At 45.4% G+C, this 20,490-nt stretch overlaps 1 protein-coding gene across 2 annotated transcripts; it reads left to right on the top strand.

The window, feature by feature from the left end:
- Positions 1-18: 18 nt before the first annotated feature.
- Positions 19-19,856, top strand: ACOX1 (acyl-CoA oxidase 1). 2 transcript variants are annotated; one of them, XM_050319034.1, is made up of 14 exons: positions 19-206; positions 1,319-1,478; positions 9,629-9,789; positions 11,517-11,624; positions 12,137-12,256; positions 13,004-13,119; positions 13,333-13,502; positions 13,802-13,964; positions 14,605-14,795; positions 15,003-15,182; positions 15,807-15,912; positions 15,999-16,142; positions 16,947-17,153; positions 18,095-19,856. In XM_050319034.1, the coding sequence occupies exons 1-14, from the start codon at positions 92-94 to the stop codon at positions 18,143-18,145; spliced, it is 1,992 nt and encodes a 663-aa protein (XP_050174991.1). In that variant the 5' UTR covers positions 19-91; the 3' UTR covers positions 18,146-19,856. The 2 variants fall into 2 exon arrangements, with proteins under 2 accessions (XP_050174991.1, XP_050174992.1); XM_050319035.1 differs by lacking the exon at positions 9,629-9,789 and adding an exon at positions 6,574-6,734 and having other exon boundaries at positions 39-206.
- Positions 19,857-20,490: the final 634 nt, after the last annotated feature.

The following is a 20,490-nucleotide window of genomic DNA, read 5'->3' as shown; positions in this document are numbered from 1 at the left end:
CCACGTGGCGTCGCGGGAGTGACGTCGCGCGGGGGCGGTGCCGGCGGAGCGGGGCCGGAATCGGGATCGGGACAGGGACGGGGACAGAGCGATGACGATGAACGCGGACCTGCGGAGGGAACGCGCCGCCGCCACCTTCCAGCCCCTGCTGCTCACGCACATCCTGGACGGCGGCCCCGAGCGCACCCGCCGCCGCAAGGAGATCGGTGAGGGAGGGCCCGGCGGGCACCGGGCTGGGGAGGGTGAGGAGGGGCAGAGACAGCCGTGGTGAGGGCTTTGGGGGGGAGGTTTTAGGAGAAGGAGACGCGGCGGTGGGGAAGGGAGAGGCTGTGGAGTGAGGGAGAGCCAAGAGGGGACCCCCAGGGAGAGGGAGACCGGGGTATGGGGAGGGGGTAACGGGGTGGGGACCCCGGGGGAGGTGAGGAGGGACGAGGTTGTGAGGGAGGGTGTGTGGAGGAGCTTTTGGGGAAAAGGGAGACTCCAGGGAGAGGGGAGAGCTGTAAAGACAGGGTTTGCAGACAGATGGTCACAGCCTAAAGGAAGTTTAGGGCTAGACACGAGCAGGAACTCTCTGATGGGTTAAACAGGAACGAGCTACGTTACGTCCCTCTCCTCCCCTTCCCAGGAAGGCTTTGGGCTGACCCTGATAGAACAATGTCCTTTTACTTCTGTTTCCCCTTCCTACTGGAGAGTTAGAGGCAGCTTCCCACGGCCATTTCTCTCGGGCCCTCTCCGCTCCTGTTTCCTTCCTGCCACGCTCTTGCCCAACAGTACAAATGTCACCTGTTTGTCACCCGCCACCACTGTGATATGAGAGATTAATGAACTGCCTCCCTTCTCTTCCCTGGGGCAAACTGTGAGAGGCTGCTGTTGTGTAACTTCTGTGCCAGAGAGGGGTGCACAGGAGGTCTGTTGTCTCAGGGGAACTTGTTTTCCAGTTGGCACAGTGGCAATAGTCGCTGTGCCCTTCTGCAGGGAGGGAGTGACAAGGGGATCAGAGTTCAGGAGGCTGAGGGACAGCAGCCTGAGCCACTGAGGCTGTTGCTGAGGGACCTGCAGGTCTTACGTCAGGGAATTGCCCTCCTGCCAAGTCCAGAGTGCTCTGACCTAAGCATGGGGTTTATGTGTAAAATGAGAGCGCCAGGAGTTGCTCTCAAAAAGGGCTTTGACTTTTTTCTGATTTCATTCACTTCCGATTCTATTTTTAATTTTCTGGTGCCTGTGCCTTGAGGTACAGCAGGTGAAACGCTGGGTCATTTCTGTGTTTATTGAGGTTTGTGGAAACTGAGCTTGTTTTCCTCTTCTGTTCTGTCCCCAGAGGCCTTAGTTCTTAATGACCCTGACTTCCAGCATGAGGATTTGAACTTCCTGTCCCGTAGCCAACGCTATGAGCAAGCCATCAGGAAGAGCTCCTTGATGGTGATGAAGTTAAGGGAATATGGAATTGCAGATCCTGAAGAGATCTTCTGGTTTAAAAGGTACCTACATCCAGAGTTTGCTTTCTGTATATACTGTGATCATCACCAAGGACATTAGAGGTGTGCTTTTCCCTTATCTTTGCTGTCCAAGGGAAGCTCAAGACCTGTGCAAAAGTCCACTGAAGTCTTGGCTTTAGTGAATTTCAGATGAAACCTTGATTTCATGAATATTATGTTTTCTTAGATTATTGACTAGAGATGCACCATGAACAATTACACCCTGTTTCTTATATGTGGTGCAGAAAGTAAAAAATGGGACTTGTAGCTTGATTTTTTTTTCCCCACAAAAGACGTAAAAGATACACCAAAATATTTTCAACCTGAATAGATCTGGTGAGTTTGCAGCTTCTAATGAAATATCTTAAAGCCGATTACTTCACTTGCACTTAGGCCTAATAAAGTAACATTGCAGGCATACTTGAAAATGTTCCAAGATGGCTTGGAAGTTCTTGTTTGTCACTGCCTGTCCTTTCTCCCTCCTCCATGCTCGTGGTGCTACAGTGGTTCCCTTTGACCCAGAGGCTTTTTGTTGTATCTGACCTTTGGTTTGTCTGATACGACCCTTGGATTAAGTTAAGAAAAATAAGGCTGTCTTTACGTCTGAGTTTTCATTCCAGAAGGAATCAGAACTTATTTTGATGTATTTTTCCCCTTAGTTCTGTTGAACTCATTCTGATTTAATCAAACAGAAACTGTTTACAGATTACACAGACCTAGAAGTCTGTGGTAACGCCACAGATATATCCTTTGACACAATATTTAATGAACCACAAGCCCCCTCTGACTGGTTTTGTAGCAAATCTGGCTTGGGCCTCAGGGCATGAATATTGGGAGCAGGTAGTTGAAATCATCTTGTCCACTGTGGTTTTAATTTCCAAGAAATTGGTCCACACTGACCTGTGTCATGACAGTTCTCATGGAAGTAAAGTAAATGTTTTTGCTGTCATTGCCCACCAATGCCAACTTCCAAAAGATCAAGTTCAGTGACAGTATTGGGTTATTCAGGTGCTGCATAGTCAAAGTTAATGATTAATTTTTTTTCCCCCATAAGGATTACTGGAAGTGACAGGGAAGTTTCTTCAGTTATTTATATGGAGAAAATTCAGAAAATTCTATCCAGTCTACCAGCTGGCAAATTTCAGTGGAGTTTGCAATGTAAATGCTGTCTTTTGGTAGCATTACTGACAGTATTATATGAAAATAGACTTGTCAGAAATAGTCAAATGAGAGATTCTAATTTTGTATTTCCATAAACTTGTTTGGGAATCAGCAATTCTTAACTTTAAGCAGATGAAAACGTAACATTTCATACAGATACCAAACAATACCTCTATATTTTGTGTGATAGGAATAGTCAGGTGTAACAAGTCAGAATTAATGATCCAGAATCAACTGAAACAATGAGGAAGACTTTTTTCAGAGTCAATTCTAATTGCAGGCATTCAGGATTTTAAAACATAAAGGCAATTACTTTAAACTGACTGCTTTTACCATTTTTAACCATATTTATTCTACATAAACATGTAGATTAACATACAGTGACATGTAACAGGATGAGGAGCAGTACATAAACTTCTTGCCTACAAGTGCAGTGGGCTTGCTCTAAGAACTATACACTTGCTATTCCTGATTTGACTTCTTTACTATAATGTCTGGTGTTGGCAAGGGAGGATGTGGGCTTACTGCTGCTTCATAAATGGAAGAAATGATAGGATTATTTTTCCATCCTTTGATTTCATTTGCATTTTAACATCTGTCCCCACTTTCTCACCTGCTGAGTGTCAAATTATTTTTTTAAACTCAGTGAACTCCACCCAACTGGCAAAATGAGGTTTATTTCTATCACATATCCAAACATGCTAATTGGTGCTAACTAGAAGAAACTTCATCAGTGCAAAAGCTGACCTGGAGGAACTGTAATTGAGTTCATTCATTTTTCCAAATGGGAAGATTGAGTGGATATGCTGTTGCAACATGCCTTGAATGAAGTTTATGAAAGAGATTGAAGTCCTTGATTCAGATGTCAAGTTGTATTTATTGTGATTGACCATCAGATTCCTACATATGGAAGCCTAAAAAATCCTTTCAGTCATCCCCAAACAGCAGGGACAGATTTACATATGCAATTTTTGGACAATTTTGAGCCAGTAGTTTTCCTGTAGCTTTCCTATATTGCCTGAACAGCACTAAGGAGCTTGGCACATGACTCACTGACTTTAAAGCTTGATTTATGAATAGGTGAGGAGAAATGCTGCTTCCTTCAGCTGCCCTGAAGATACACATAAACAGTTGTTGCTGCTCTGACATGTCCAAGTGAATCAATGCTCCTCCTGTGTTTCCAAAGAGCTTTGTTGGACTCCAAACCGTAAGAGGATCTATTAAATACATTTAGAATCCATTTCATTGCTTCTCATGTAGTCAGTTCTTCTATGTCCACGCTGCAGTTGCTGCTGTGATACAGCTTTGAAGGCCAGTAGCCTAAAAGTGCCAATATTTCAGATTTCTTTGACAGTCCTAACTGCAGCAAAATGTAAGTCAGCATGAGAAATGGGAAATGGTTCTGATGTGTGATGCTACAGAGCTCTTGGAAGAGAGCGATCTGGCCAGTTTTAATTCACCTTCAAGTTTAATTAACCTTCAGTGAGGAAAATGGGATTAAATGAAGAAGTGAAAAACAATTGGGAGAAACTGGGTCACAGAAGAAGAGAAGATCCAAGAGCTGCTGGTCACCAGGTGATCCCTGTGTTCATGAGCATTGTGTGAACGTGCACTTTCCCTGTGGGAATTTGTCCTTACATCTCCTTCTGACAGTAAATTAGAACCTGGTGTAGCTTTGAGGAATCAAACCAGAAAAACCATACTAGGGGCCCTACTAGCCACTGCTAAATTAATTTGGAGTGGATGAGTCTGACTTGCTTTTTTTGATGCAGCTGGAATAGGAGTTTATTCCCATAGGATTTGTCGGCTCTGAGGCCCAGTAAGCAGACACAGCTCCTGCTCCTCTTCCAGTGGGATGACCCTTCGTGCTCTTCCTTGAGAGAGTCACTTCAAGGACTTCTGCAAAGAGCAGGAAAGTTTGCATGCAGACTTTGCTTTAACTTCAGTGACCCTGTTCTGGGACCCAGCTCTGCAGCCTGAGAGTGGCTTTTCTGTTCATGTAGCTTTGGAGCCCCTGAAGATGCAGACTCTGCTTCTGTCATGCTCTGTGCACTGAGAGACAGTGACTCACCTGTCACACAGGTGCCTTCTGCTGTGTGGGTGGCACTGCTTGCTGTGAAGTGTGGAAAGATTTATATTGCCAAAGCAGGGGTTACTACACATCCATCTCCTGTAAGTGGATTTGGAGCCGCAGCCTCCTCAAGGCACCGGCTGTCGCAGCAAATCTGACCTGAGGCCACCAAGGCCATCGTTGGTCACTGAACAAAGGGCCAGTGCCACAGTCAGTCTTGATGTTACACGCTGCAGCCTTTGGGGAACAACCCGTGCAGGCAGTGGGAATGTAGAAATGCTGATGGGAAGCAGTAAGAGTTCACAGAAAGGAAATGAAGGGAAGAAAGCCTTTTGCTCCTGCCTTCACAGCTGTTCCTCCTCTTCGGGAGGAAAACAGGATTCTGTCTTCTTTTGATTCAGGTTGTTAAAAGGCATGTTAAGGAAATCCTGAATATTCATTGTGGAGTATGCAGAGATGCACAGTTTCTGCTGTAATTTAGCTTTCAGCTTAGTTAATGCAAGAAATTGTTAAAATGCTGCGTGTTCAGTTAGTGAAATGCCTTCTGACACAGGGGTGTTAAAGCATCCACTTGCAAAATGTCTGTTGTCTTAACTCCTATCAGAGAAGGTGCTGGTTAAGCACAAGATATCTGGCACTTGTGATTAAACTTACAGGCAGTGAAAGTTGCTGCTGTGACCTTTAATATTCTTGTTTTTTCTGAAGCATTACCTTCAGAGGAGCAGTGTCTGACGTGATTTTTCTGACAGCAAAGCACATGCTGCAACTTTTTCACAAACTCCTTCAGTAGCTTCTGAAAATACCTGAGGAACCATCCAAGCTCTTCCCAAGCTGCCCAGAAATTGTGCATTTCAAAGTCAGCACTCGTTTTCTCCCTGTAGGTTTGTCCCTTTGGGCCCGAGGAGCAGAGGCACCATAACTGTGCTGCAGGCAGTGAGGAAATAAAGGGTGCTGCTGTTGCTATATGGGTCGAGGGCTAAAAGAATAACCCACTTAGGAAACCACAGGAATGCTGAAAAGTATTCTGTCTTGCTGTCCTTGCAGCATTTTTAGGCCCTTGGTCACCCTGAAAGTATCACCTTTGTAAGCATGTGCTGCTGTAGGTGATAGAATATTTTCTGGTAAGAGAACCATCTGCCTCTGTTCCAAGAACTTGAGACACTGTACCTGCACTCACACCAGCTTAAAGCACACTTCATGCATTAATCACCAGCATCAGATTACTTGACTGCAATAGTTTTGGTCCTGGAAAAATCAGAAGGGAAGATGTTGTGGAGTCATGTACTCTCTCATGAAGTAACTTCTGCTTTGATGAAGGACACCTAAAATGTCTGATTTTTCCTTCCAGCAGTAGACTGCAATGGTAATTTTAAATAAAGGTGAGTTCCTGATCTCACAACTGATAGGAGCAGCTACAGGTAATACGAAGCCTTTCTGAAAAGCACTCGGTCACCTGAGAAGCCTTTTCCTTTTCAGTGCATACTGCTTGTAGCTGAAAAAGGCCTAGTTGTAAGCCACCAGCAGCAGTGGGATTGATTCCCAAGCCTGAGAGATGGGGAGAAAATGATTGGTTTGGTTTTCATGTCCTTAGTTTAAAGTTCCCCCTAGATCTTTGTGGAATAATATTTTATTATACAGTTACATAGCAACAGCAGGATTCATGGGGAGGTGAAAATGTCTGGAAGAAACATTTATTTCCCCATGAGCATTGCTTCCAATGCCTCCATATTTGGAGGTTGTTTGTGTGACAAAATACAAAAAGGTTGAAATAGGCCAAGAGATTCTTTTTCTTAGCTGGAGAAAAGCCTTTCAGGTTCACAATGGCAGTAAGACTGAGATCCAGATCCCTCTATTTCTCTCCTGTAGAACATGCACGGGCAATGTGCCTGAACCTCTGGGTCTCCACTTCAGCATGTTTCAAAAAACCATAGAGACCCAAACGACTGCTGCTCAGAAGGAGAAGTGGCTGCCCCTGGTCCGTGGAGTCAAGATAATTGGCACCTACGCCCAAACCGAGTTGGGACATGGTTAGTTCCCTTCAGGCATCAATGGGTAACCTCTTTTCTGTAACTCCAGTGTGTAAGTTGATGATGTTTCCTGGGTAACTCTAAAAGGGGAAAGGCAAAATACCTTGGTTAATGGTTGATGTTTCTTGCCCTGTAGCCAGAGGGCCTCCTCTTTTCACTTCCTGACAATCCCAGAGTTCTTTTTGGTCTTTTCCAGAATGCACCTCTTAGCTGATCACTGCCTCTGTAGTTGTTTAGGGTGAGGAGGTTGTTCTAAGCCCTCAGAGTCTGAATTTCACTTGAACTGGTTGGAAAGTGAACAGTCCTGTGGTTTTTATTTTTGCCTGAATTTGGGGCACGTGTCTCTCAGAGTTCTCAGTGCAAGGCTGGCCTGCAGAAACAGGTCAGGAGCATTCCTGTAGGTGCAATGGAGCACGGTGAGACTGCAACTTGGTTTGAAAGTCAGGCATGCTTTGCCCCAGGCACTTTTCTTCCAGATGCTTCTCCACTGCAGCTGTACAACTTCATGGAAAGGTCTTGGTTATAAGGAAAAAAAACCCATCTGACTCCTGCTATTGTTGAAAACTTCCACTGCTTCAAAGGGAAAAACGTTTTATGCATCAGAAAACAATCTTTTAGCCCAGAACCTGGAATTATGGCTGTTAAATACCAGCAAAAAACGGTTAACAAACCAAAGACTCCAGTGCCTGTGCTGGCATCTGAACCGGGAAAGCACGAGGTGTACAAGTCTGGACACTGCAGAAGCCGGATGGCAATGCCAGTTGCCTGGTTGTTCATTTACAGCTGCTGAAACATTCGTAGAAGATTCAGTGAAAGAAATCCTGTCCTCTGCCCTGCCTGGGAGAGATGGAGTTGGCAAACCCAGCTCAGCACCGGAAACTGAGGCATAACTGGATGGCAACAATGAATGCCTGCTGTCCTTGTTTGCTCTTCTCACAACAGCTGCTTTAAATCAATCAGTCACACCCACACTGAAGTGATTGGTTTTCACTTGCAATTTCACATTACATGATTGCACTTTCTTGCCTGGTGATGGTCTGATTTGCTGGTAGTTCTCATGCTGTTTGATGGTAATTTGACACTAAATAGAACTATTATGGTAAGGTAAATATACTCACTCTGCTGAATAATTAAAATGCAAACATTTGGCATTCCTGTTGGGAATGTTGAGTATCTGACTACTCCACCAGTAAAACTGCTGCAGTAATTGTCACTGAACTTTGCTTGATTTGATCCTGATGTTTAGAAACTGGTGATGGGGAAATAGACCATTGATTATTGAGTTGAACCCTGGCCTAGATGGGTAGTTACTCAATTACTCAGTTTTATCTCAGTGACTGCCGGTGTGATAGCCTGTGTTGATTTCAACCTGATCCATAGTGAAGAAGTCTCTCAAAAAAAAAAAAATCAAATAAAGAAAAAGCACAAATATCACTAAATAGGGCTGAACAGGAAACAAGAAGGAGCAGGGAAAATACTGTGCTGTTTCTGTCTGGTTTATAACTATTGCTGGTAAATGAGGATTTCCTTTTCCTCATTGACTGTCAGCTGGGTACTTCTCACAGTACTGAGCTCACTTTTAATCTGGTGTTCTTGGTAACCCACTAGTCCCCTATTGGGCTTGGTCTCTGTGCAGTCAAAAAGCTTTGAAAATATTTCTGCTGGTTTTGTTAGATGGTTGAATTTATTTATAGGTGCCTGAGAATATTAAAGAACTGCAGTTCTTGGGAAGCCCCAGGAGTAGAGCTGGTTCATATTAATGTTTGGAGAACACAAGAGTGCATTGTTCCCACTTTGATAAGAATGTCAGATGAGTTTGAGCCAAACTCACATCAGTGCTCTTTCCATAATGCTTATAATTTAAATATATATATATATTCCTATTAAAGACCAATTACATTATTTCATAAATAAAATGGGCCAGATGCAGGTACTGATTCTCAATTCATCCCCACTCTTTTAATACTCAAATCTATCACTATTTAAAGGTTTAATAAGCATTTAATTCTTCATACTGAACAACTTAATAGATGACTTAACTACCTCACAGTGGTGTTTGACAGAACTTGGAGGAAGAGCAGTTCTAATGAAACATGTTTGATTAGAGATAATTTGTGCTGGTGATTTGCAGATTGAAAAATGTTGGCTTGCTTGCCAAGTTGTTCGTGTTCACAGCTTTGACCTACACATGCAGAGCACTGTCCTTTTAAGAGAGCTTTTGAAAATAGCAGAGGTTGAAGGGAGTAGGTTTGGAATGCCATGTACGCTAGTTGTGTCTGATCTTTAATTTAACAAAAAATTGAAGTAAATAGTGCAGACAGTTATGATTTACCTTTTTAAAAAAAAGCAAAATTCAGTGAAAACTTAGCTTGTTCAGCTGGATAAACTAGGATTTCTACCAGGTTCTACCTTCAGAAAGTGGAGAGATAAAAAAAATGGACTTCCTATGTCTGGGTAAAGGCTCCTTGCATCCAGCCAGATCACATCTTCATCAAACTGACATTCTGCCTCAGCCCATTTAACTTAGGGATGCTCTGATTTGAGAACCAGAGTGATGGTCTGGTCTGTCTTTGCTTTGGATTAATCCTTTTTTTTTTTTAGTCAGTCATGGTGTATCAAAAATAGGTGAATGTTGCAGATGCATTTTTTGTATGATGAGGAAGAAATGCATTGCAGCACGTTTGTTTCAAAGTGAGTGTCATTTCCTATTATTCAGGCCTGAGAAAAGGACAGTGCTCTGCCTTTCTAAAATACACTGGATGAATTCGGATTGACACATGAATCATTTTTTTTTTTCTTTTTGTCTCTTCCTGAATCTCCACCATGAATCCTCATGCTTGCTTCCCTCCCATAACATTCCCTTCACGCTCCCATCCCATGACAATTCTTCACAGCTTTGTTCACCGCGGACGGCCTGAGCCTCTGGACCTCCATCTGGGCATGTTCCTCCCCACCCTTCTCACCCAGGCAACCCCAGAGCAGCAGGATCGCTTCTTCATGCCTGCCTGGAACCTGGAGATCATTGGCACTTATGCCCAGACTGAAATGGGCCATGGTACAGTACATTCCCTCAATGCTATTTCTGAGAATGGCTTTGTGTACGGAGCGTTCCCCTGCCCGGGAAGAACAGGGTGTTTGTATCCCAGAGACTTCACAGGTGCAGCTGTGGCTGCAGGGAGAGGTGGGCAGCCTCTGAGGTGTTTGACAGGGCATTATTGCCATGTGCTGCTTCCTCCTTTTTCCCCCTGCAGGAGGGTTTGGTGTCCGTAGCTCTAAATGTGAGCACCCCGAGTGCTCCTCGTGCCATTCAAACCAGTGTCACGAGTGCCTGTGGCTGGTGCTGTCAGTTGGGTGGCACCTGTTCATCATTCTTTCCAGTTTGATTTCTGCTTTCCTCTAATTAATGTCCAGTGTGAAGACAAAAGGACAGAACTTTTAAGGTACTGAAAGAGATGCCAAAAACATCAAAGAGTTGCTTGTCACCTTTGGCCTGACCTTGTGTCAGGGAACGTGTGGATGACTTGGTTCCAACGCTCGTGTTTTCTGTGGAGTTTTATTCCCCCTTTGTTAACTCCCATGTGTTCTTTTTAAATGGACTGTGAAATGTTTTGGTGTGTTTTTAATTCTCTGTCTCAAGTAGACTTTGGCTTTTGTTGCTATTCCTTTGCTTTCAAGCTTTGAAATGGATTTTGATAACTCCAGCAGTATTGTGGTTGCAGCACTTCTAATCCAAGTTTCAAAGGGAGGATATTGTGCCTTGGGAAACTTTAATTTTGACATCTGAGAGTTGCAAATGAGAATTATTTTCTCAGAATGAGCAGGATTCACCTTTGTGCTGAAGTGAAATGTAGAGACTGTATGAAGCATAAAGTAACTGCAAGTCTGAGGAGAATCTCTTGCAACTAGTGAGGTTGGAAGATCCTTTACCAGCAAAGTAAGTCTGTGTTGAGCTGCCTGTGGAAGTCTGCCATTACCTCCATGCTTTGGGAATGTGGTTGCATCAAGGTGATCCCCTTTTTAATGTTGGAGCTCTTGTCCTGCCCTGTCAGTCCAGACTCTCAGGAGTGTTCACAGCTTGCCTAGTTTAAGCGAGTAGGCCTGGTGATTTTTGGTTTTTTAAGGCATGCAGGGACAGTGCCACTGTCTACTCTGAGACAGGTGTGTGTGAAGAGTTGGGGACAGAAGACAAAGACACTTCCTGGAATTACCTCCCATCTTTTTTCAGTCTCTTCATCTGCCTGCATCAGTCCCCTGGCATTCACATGCCATCGCTCCCTGTCTTGGAGCTCGTTGATCTCATTTGGGAGATCAACTCCATCAAGTGAGGAGAATGTAGGCCTGAGAGGGAATGAAGAGGTGGTGGGCACTGCTTATTTCATTTTGTGGCTGAGAAGGGTATGATTTTATTTTGCAATTTAGTCAGATTGCATTTTAGTGAAATTGAGGTGAGCGTGGTTTCATGGAATGCTTTAACTGAGAAGGGGCTTCTGGTGTGTGATAACAAAAAGGTGTCAGATTGGAGGTGCTTGGAAAACTAGTCTTAGACCACTGGGGGAAAAAAATTTACATGTTTTCTGAGAATTGGCTTCAGGTCCCCGAATATGGTCCTGGCTCTCACTTGTTCTTCCTTAATTAGTTGAAATTCAGTTCTTTATATAGCCTCAAAGCAAAGTTAAAATTCAAACATTACTACTGGAGTTCCACTTTCCATTGTCCAGTTCTGTCCTTGTCTCTGTTTTCTGACTGACTTTCTGCCAAAACAGTGTGTTTGCTTGTTTCCAGGGACTCACCTTCGGGGTCTAGAAACTACAGCCACTTACGACCCTGCCACGCAGGAGTTCATCCTCAACAGCCCCACTGTCACCTCCATTAAGTGGTGGCCTGGTGGACGTAAGTGCATCCCTGTGTGTCTAAAGCTGGAAGATGTCTGGAATAATTAGGGAGGTGATGTCCTGTGTGTTGCATTTACAGAGTGATGATTGAAAGCTGACCCAAAGAGTTGGCTGAAAGACAGTTACTCTTGAACCCCGAGAAACAAACTTGCCAGAGCCTACTAAAGCATCATCTGTGTGTTCTGGACTGTTGTTCAGAACCAGTCACACTGTATGAATTTAGTGTAGTTTTTGGTTGTATCAAAGTTTATATTTCCTTCAGCTTCACTGGCAGGTTTGCCAAGGACTTGGTGTTGTGTAGTGAAGAGAATTGTGTTGTGCAACTTCCACTGACTTGAGCAACACTGTTTGTCTAGAGCTGTACAATTGGGGTGATAACCAGTGTTGTAAATCGGGTTTTCTACTGCATGATGGGGTTCAGGCAATCTCAGATCCTGCTTTCAGGAAAGGCTCTGTGTGTGTAAGTGTGTTTGACTCTGTTTTTCCTTCTGACTCCCACTCCTGTTGCAGTTGGGAAGACATCAAACCACGCCATCGTTCTGGCCCAGCTCTACACCCAGGGCCAGTGCAAAGGGCTGCACGCCTTCATTGTTCCCATCAGGCAGCTGGGCACCCATGAACCTCTGCCAGGTAAATATCCATGTTAAGGGTTAAAATCCATCTCATGGAATAGATTAGATCTGTTTCTCTCTGAATATGCACAGCTGCTGTCTTGTGGCTTATTTCACTAGCTGATTTCAGTGATCAGATCACAGGGCTTAAGTGAGGCTTTCTTGTGACTGAGCTACCACTAAATCACCTTTCCTGTCATGCCTTCAATGTGAAGGCAGTTTGGGATTTTATTCTGCCCCAGTGTCTCCCCAATGTCTCCTGTGCATTCTGGGCACAGCATGTCCTGCTTTCTGAAAGGGAAAAAAGAGCTTTTATCACTGTTTAGCTGGAAGTGGAGCTGGGTGAACTTTAGAGGCAGCTCCTACAGTGGGTGGGTAGTAGCACTGCATGGAAGTGAGGAAGTTTCCCAAGTTTTGATGTCTGCTTCTTGTGGTTTAACCCATCAAGCAGCTAAACACATAGCCATCCCCCTCCCACAGTGGGACAGGGGAGAGAATTGGGAAAAGCTAAAACTTGTGGGCTGAGATAAAGACAATTTAATAGGACAGAAAAGGAAGGGAAATTAATGATAAGACAATATGCAAAACAAGTGATGCAAAATGTGACTGCTGACCACCTACTGACTGATGCCCAGCCAGTTCCCAAGCAGTGGGCTGCCACACCAACCAATTCCATCAGCATGATGCCATATGAAGTGGAAGGCTTGAACCTCTCAGGTGGGGTTTAGTCCCTGTTCCTTAATGCACGTGGCTTTGTCTGTGGCAGGGATTACAGTGGGTGACATCGGCCCGAAATTTGGCTATGATGAAATGGACAATGGCTACCTGAAAATGGACAACTTCCGAATTCCTCGGGAGAATATGCTGATGAAATATGCTCAGGTAAAGCAGTGGACTTCAGAATCTGCTGGGAGACATGGCCATACTGAATGCTCTTGTGTGGCTGAATAAGTGCACCAAGAGGGTTGTGGGTTGCTTAAGTGCTGCTCGATGAGTTTCGAGCTTGATGTGTCAGTATGTAACATGGAGGAAACTTCAACAGGTGTAAAAGGGAGGAAACTTCAACAAGCTGTTTTTTGGGGGTTTTTTTGGTAGGTTGAACCAGATGGCACCTATGTGAAGCCTGTCAGTGACAAGCTGACCTACGGGACCATGGTGTTCATCCGCTCCCTCATCGTGGGTGACTCTGCTCGCTCGCTGTCCCGCGCCTGCACCATCGCCATCCGCTACAGCGCCGTGAGACACCAGTCTGAGCTGAAGCCAGGGTGAGTACAGGGACACCCAGGAGCAGCCTCAGTGCTGAGGGAAGAGGGACTGGGGTTGATGTTTGTTTTGGCACTCGATATCGTTTCAAAACACTGTTTGTCCTGGGAAACAGGACAAACTTCAAAAAATCTTTCATTCTTGACTGCCAAAATGTCCTCCCCTGCCAGAGGCTGTTGCTGGTCTTAGGTACTGTTAGATACTCCAGCTTGATATGGGTGTAGCTTGTGCTGAGAAGGGGATTTCTGCAGCTGCAGTTTGCTGGCCACTTGCATGCTGATTGATCTGTGTTTTGTTCTAGGGAACCAGAACCCCAGATCCTGGATTATCAGACCCAACAGTACAAACTCTTTCCTCTCCTGGCAACAGCATATGCTTTCCATTTTGTGGGAGCCTACATAAAAAACACCTACCATCGTATTAGTGGGGACATCAATGAAGGGGACCTAAGTGAGCTGCCAGAGGTACTGTGTTCTCTGGGAACCAGAGGGGTGTTTTGTTGAATTCATGTGAGGTTTCTTTACAGTTTTCACTTGGGAGATGTCTTGTACTTCTGTAGTTTCAAAAGCCCCCAAGCCCAGTGCGTGCTGGTGACTTTTACTTCTTTATTTGCACTTCATAAAAAACAGGGAGTAATGCACAGTGAGAAAGCTGCTGGGAATATATTTTTTCAGAAGGTGACTTTCCAGGAATGATGGCATATCACTTGGGAGTTGAGACGAGTCTTATGCTTATCCTTCTTAATTGTTCTCCAAGTGACTGGGGTAGGACAGGTGTGTTGATCAAAGGTATCAATACCATACTGAGGGGTCAGGGTTGTAAAATGTTTGTTTTCTCTGAGGGTTTCTGTCTGAGAAGCTGGTGTGACAACAGGCAGTTGAAGACAGACTTGCACATACAATGTGTAGGCACAGAAAGGGTGGTGTACTCACAAGAGGGCTTTCCATGTACAGAGGTTTTCCTATAAATAGTTTGGCTCAGGAAGGAGTTCTTGCAAGAAAAACAAGACCCCGTGGGACAGTGGTTGTTTTCCTGGGAGCTGCATGTACGTGTGCAATCCCAGAGGGGGAAATAAATCCAAACTGTCTTTGCTTTGTCCCTCAGCTCCACGCGCTGACAGCAGGGCTGAAGGCCTTCACTTCCTGGACTGCCAACGCCGGCATCGAGGAATGTCGGATGGCCTGTGGCGGGCACGGCTACTCCCGCTGCAGCGGCATTCCTGACATCTACGTCACCTTCACCCCGTCCTGCACCTACGAGGGAGAGAACACGGTCATGATGCTGCAGACAGCCAGGTGTGCTGGGAGCTCTGGCAGGGGTGCTCCTGCCTTGGCAGTGTGGTCTTCTGTACTAGCATGAAGCTGGTGTCGTGTTTCTGTCCCTTGCCCTGTTTTTGGCAGAAAATTATACGCCTCCATGTGTTCTTTCCGGCCTGAGCCTGACTTTTCCCCGTTCAGACAACTCAGTGAGTAAGAGTTGCCATCTGCTGTCTCTGTTTTCAGATTCCTTGTCAAAAGCTACACCCAGGTCAGTTCTGGGCAGCAGGTTACTGGCATGGTGTCCTACCTGAACGACCTCTCCAGCCAGCGCATTCAGCCGCAGCATGTGGCTGCCAGGACCGTGACCGTGCGGATCAATGACCCTGCCAGCCTGGTGGAGGCCTACAAGGCACGTGCTGCCCGGTGAGTTCACATTGAACAGTCTGAGCCAAGCCAAACTGGCTGTCCTGGGAGGTGGTGGTGATGCACTGCCCTGTTAATGCTGCATTTCCAAGGTGTGGTTGGCAGAGCTTTGATCCGTGCGTTGCCTGCAGGAAGTGACACACTTTGCTGGGTTGGGGTCGGTGTTAAGTGCTTTGAGGTTACAAGAGACTACTCACAGCCTACTCATTGCCTGGTTACTCTGCTCCCCTTTCCATTGGGAGATATTTACATGTGAAGTACATTCAAGTGTACAAGTACCAACTTTGTACAGACTGCTCAGAGATCTCTCTGGAGAGAAACAATCCTGATACTCAAGCCTGTTATGAAGGAAATGTGAGAGTAGAACAGATACCTACATGTGAGTAGGTATTGAAGTACCACATGGGTGCTGTCAGATGTCCTTTACCCCCTATAGCTGTATTGCAGCTGCAGCAGGGGTAACTGATGTTTCAGAGGCACAGCTTTTCAGTCCAGGCAATATATTCAGTCATAGCACATGAGAAGAATTCAGAGCTCATGTGCCATGCCTGAAATCTGTAGGAATTCAGTGTACCTCATCTTGTTAATGTGGTGCTATTGTGTAAACTTCCTTTCATAAAACAGGCTTGTAGAAGCTGCAGCAAAGAACTTGCAAGCTGAGCTGAACCACAGAAAGAGCAAGGAGGACGCCTGGAACAGAACTTCTGTTGATCTGGTGCGGGCATCAGAGGTCAGTGATGTGCCTGCTCCAGAAAATAGGCTGTAAGAGCTTCTCATCTCTTGGTGATCCTGACTGGCCTCCCTGTGTCTGTGCAGGCACACTGTCACTACGTGGTGGTGAAGCTGTTTGCAGCAAAGCTCTCTGAGGTCACTAACGCCGCTGTCCGCGCTGTGCTGACCGACCTGTGCCTCCTCTACGCCCTGTTTGGCATCAGCAAGAACACAGGGGATTTCTTGCAGGTTGGTGTCTTTCCCCAGCACTTGAGATCTCTAGAGCCACATTCATTGTTTGCAAAGATGCTTTAAATGCCAAGTGTATGAATATTTTAGGTATAAAGACTTGACTTCCAAAAGGCCATTAGCAGGGCAGGTGTGGTGGAAGGCTCTTGTCAGGTCCTCGGGTTTTGTGATCTTCCAGAATGGAGAGGTGGGTGATAAATGGAAACCAGGCATGTGCCAGGTTTAGCTGAAATGTTTTCCAGTTGGTGACCAGGTGTTGTGTGTTAAAAAACAAGGAGTTAATAAAGGAGGTACACGTTAGACATGCTCCAAGAGCTGGATCTCTCAAAGGGGGTCTTGTGCTCCAGATGTCAACTCTTACTTCAGTGAACGGGTTTAAGTTGTCAGGCATTGCTTTTTTCCTCATTCTGCCAGAATATATTTGTGCAGCAATGTTTTATTTGGCCTTCAGGTACGTTTTGTCTTCCCATTTTTCCTCTTTGCTGCTTCCTAAAAAATTCCCTGAAACCAGGAGCAAATTAATAACCATGTATGCACATTCTTCAAGTAAACTCGCACAGGGGCACTCTGAGGAGCGAGTCTCCCATCCAAGATGAAATAGCTGGGCAGTATGGTGGGCTGTGCTGGGCATCTCCTTTTGCTTGTGCACTATGGCTAATTGCCAGTTTAATTACTTAGTAAACTAAAAAACCCTGGTGTTTTATGAACTGCTGCATTTTTGTGTGGGAAGGCTGACCCGTGTTAGACCACGGGGAAGGGAAGGTTCTTTTGGCTTCTACAATCCCTTTTTCCCCCCCCACCAAGGCGGGTATCTTGACCAGTGCCCAAGTTACCCAAGTGAACCAGCACGTGAAGGAGCTCCTGGCTGTGATTCGCCCCAATGCAGTGGCCCTGGTGGACTCCTTTGACTTCCATGATGTCCATCTGGGATCTGTGCTTGGCCGCTACGACGGCAACGTCTACGAGAACATGTTCGAGTGGGCAAAGACATCCCCACTGAACAAAACACAGGTAAGGGAACCTTATTTCTTCCTCTTTTCCTCTTCCTCACACATGCCCAGAGAAATACGGTTGTTAATTATGCTCCAGTGATCTCAGCAGGTAATTGATGAGGAGGGGAGAAAAGTCACTGGTAGTAATGGACCAGAACTGGCAACCTGCTTTCAGTTTGCTTTCTGTAGTTATTTTCTCACGTGTACCTCATGTGGGATGCTTTTGGGGTTCTCACTCCACAGAGAAACAACTGAATCATCTCATTGAATTTAAAAGCAGTTATCACTTGCTGTTGATTCTTCTTAGTGACAGTAGCTGTGAAAGCTTTACCTGTTTTCTGGCAGTTCTTCCAGTGTTCAAGCAGTAGCAGTGAGTGGAGATGAAAATAAATTGCTCCCTTGTAGTACTTAGGTGTCAGGTGTTGCACATCTGCCCCGAGACTGGAGCAGCTGAGCTAATAAAATAAACTGAACTGGGAAGAGTCATTGTCCCCGTTCCATCAGCCAAACTGAATCCTGTCTTGGTGGTGCCCTTACTTAATTAGGACAGACTGTATCTCCTACAATGGGCTGCCAGAGACTGCAGCTGGAGTTAAATCTCCCCACAACTTGCTCAGTGTTCTGTAATTCTGAAGTCAGTGGGGCTTAGGAGCTTCATTACAGTCCCCTTAGGAGACCTCTACCAGTTTTCTTTTAATTAAAATGCCAAATAATTGTATGGATATAAGATATCTTGCTTTCTTTTCTTAGAAGAGAGGCAGTGGGCAGGATGTTTTTTATACTCTCATGTTTTGTGTCATGTAGACACTCGAATATAGGAGTTATCTAGCTGTTCTTAAATCTCCAAACTGCCTCTGATTCAAATTTCTTCAGTAAACAAACACACTGCAAGATGTGAGGAGCTAAAACTGTTTCAAAGACCAGACCTGACCTTGTCACCACTGCCTTGTCCTCTTGCAGGTTCATGAATCTTTCCACAAGCACCTGAAGCCGATGCAAGCCAAGCTGTGAAGCCTGCAGGGTTTTCAAAATGCACTCTTGTCCTGCCCTGAAAACTGGGTGTTTGCATCCTTCCTTCAGGCACCTGCATCAAACCTTTCAAATCCTGTAGCTGTAGGACAGTGAATAATTGTAGCCTTTTCTTTTCCACTTTTGTAAATGGAGGAGGTGTTTGGGGAGAGTGCGTAGGGACTGATGCCTGGTTTTAAAGTGCAATTATAATGGTAAAAATTAACCTTTTAAAAATCTGGGAAAGCTTTATGGATTTATACAAGGATTGCTTTTGTGAAGCTGCTAACTAGAGAGAAGTTCCTGTCAGCTGGAGAGGGGGCAGGACTTGACTATGAAGTAGTTGACAGCCCTCAGGCAGTAGCTTCTGATGAGCAGTTATGTCCTCCCCCCTAAAAAAAAACCAGTGTCTTGAATTTTTTTTTTTTAAATTTTTTTTTTCAAATTAGCACCACCTCTCTCCTTGTTTGGCAAATATTTGTGCTCTCTGGAGCCTCCTGCATAGCCCTGTGCACGTGAGCCTGTGTGCAGCACTGTTTTCCTGATGTATCTGGGAAGTAAATGCCCATCCTTCTCTGCTGAGCTCTGCTTCAGGAACCTTTCCAGAAGAAATATTCGTGTGTCCTTTGCTTTCCAATACATCCTTTCACTGCCTTGCAGAACCTCCTTTTCCCTGTGTGCCACCTACAGCACTGGCACCTTTGCTCCTGGTTGATGAGAAGTCAAAGGAGAACACAGTGATGCTGCTCTGAGGATAAAAAACAACTGGTAGGAATCAGCTGGGTGCTGATGGTAGATGTTCTGCCCCTTTCTTTCACTGTTAGTATTTTCTAGCACTATCTCAAAGCACTTTACAAATGTTACTTAAGTTTGATTTGGTGGGGAAAAACCCCCACATGTAGTGGTAAAAACTGCCAATTTGACCTGGAATGATGACGCCAGTGTTGGAGGGCAGAAATCAGCTGGCCAAGGTCCTCAGGTCTTCAGATTGTTCTGGGATCTCGTCCTGGTTTTTAAAGGCATTTGTCAAGAGAACGACAATCCCGAGTGAAGTGTCCACTTTTTTTTTTTCCTAACCATGCATTTCCAAGGAGCTTTCTCTGATTGGCTTGATTTTGTTTTTATACTGACTTGGGCCTTGCCACGGTGCTTTGATTGAACAGGAAGGATTTGTCTTGTAAGGGAACCTCCTGCTTGTCCCATGAAATCACTGCAACTACAAAGAAGCAAAATCATTTGGGCTTTCCCAGGCCAATAACTCTGTCCAGTAAACATAAAACCAGATTTAAGGGCATCTTTGAGCTTAAAATGGCAACAAAACTTCAGCATAAACCCAAATCCTGCAGTTCTGAGGCGACACCTGAGAAGCTGCTTCTCTGCAGCTTTGGTATCTGTTAGTCTCTAATTTTGGATCAGTTTTCACAGATGAGTCTTTTTTCCTGGCACTAACAATGATCAGACACAATGTTTGGCTCCACGTGCAGTGGCTGAACAGAATAAAATGTTTAATTTTCAATAAACTAATCAAACTTGCCGGGGGGTCCCGTGGAAGCCCTGCTGTTCAGGATTCCAGAGGGGCTCTGCGTTCCATATGTCCCATGCAACGGCCTGGGGAGGAGAGGGAGGAGCAGGTTAAAAACATGCTAATGAGAACAGCACTAGTTAACTATGTACAGATCTAATAAATTACAAAAAAATGTGTTTTCAAGACAAATTGTCTCTCTTTTCACGCATTGCTTTCAGCGGATCTCACGTGAAGTAATGGGGGAGTAGAGTGAAGTGTTCGGAAGACCTTAAATGAGGTGGATTTTGATGTTTTATGTAGTCTTGAGCTTTGCTTTTCAGAGTTGCAGGGCAGCGATCCCTGTCCCATCCCACAGCCTCTCCTGCTCCCAGGAGGCTCAAAGGGTGCTGACTGAGCCTCTCGTGCTGGATCAGGAGCGGTTTCGGTGCCAAGCAGTGACACTTTGTGACCCTTCACTGCTCAGTCACTGGGGGTTCTGCTCGGAGCGATGGACTCCTAACAACGACACCTCCTGGGGGAGACTTCACAAGGAGCCCGCGGTCCCAGAGGGACTGGCAGCATGTGTGGGGTCTGCAGGGTGTAATATTCTGGAGGCAGACGTTTCCCTGCGGATTTTGTGGAAGCAGGAACTAAAGTACAAACAAACGAGGCAGGAGCAGCGCCTTGTCCTGAGCGCAGCTTTGGAATGTGTGCCCTGCCCGTGGCACGAAGGAGGGCTTGGGATAATCTCCTCAGGGGGCAGAGGGGGGGATGGGAGCCCGGGGGCTGTGGGGACGTTTCTAACCAGGCGCTGCGAGGAACAGCCCCGTGGCAGCGGGGCCTT

The sequence above is a fragment of the Myiozetetes cayanensis genome, unplaced genomic scaffold, assembly GCF_022539395.1.
Source record: "Myiozetetes cayanensis isolate MyiCay16 unplaced genomic scaffold, myiCay2020 scf22, whole genome shotgun sequence".
Classification (NCBI taxonomy): Eukaryota; Metazoa; Chordata; class Aves; order Passeriformes; family Tyrannidae; genus Myiozetetes; species Myiozetetes cayanensis.
The sequence above is the reverse complement of the archived record's forward strand: the minus strand, read 5'-3'. Positions and strand labels throughout refer to the sequence as shown.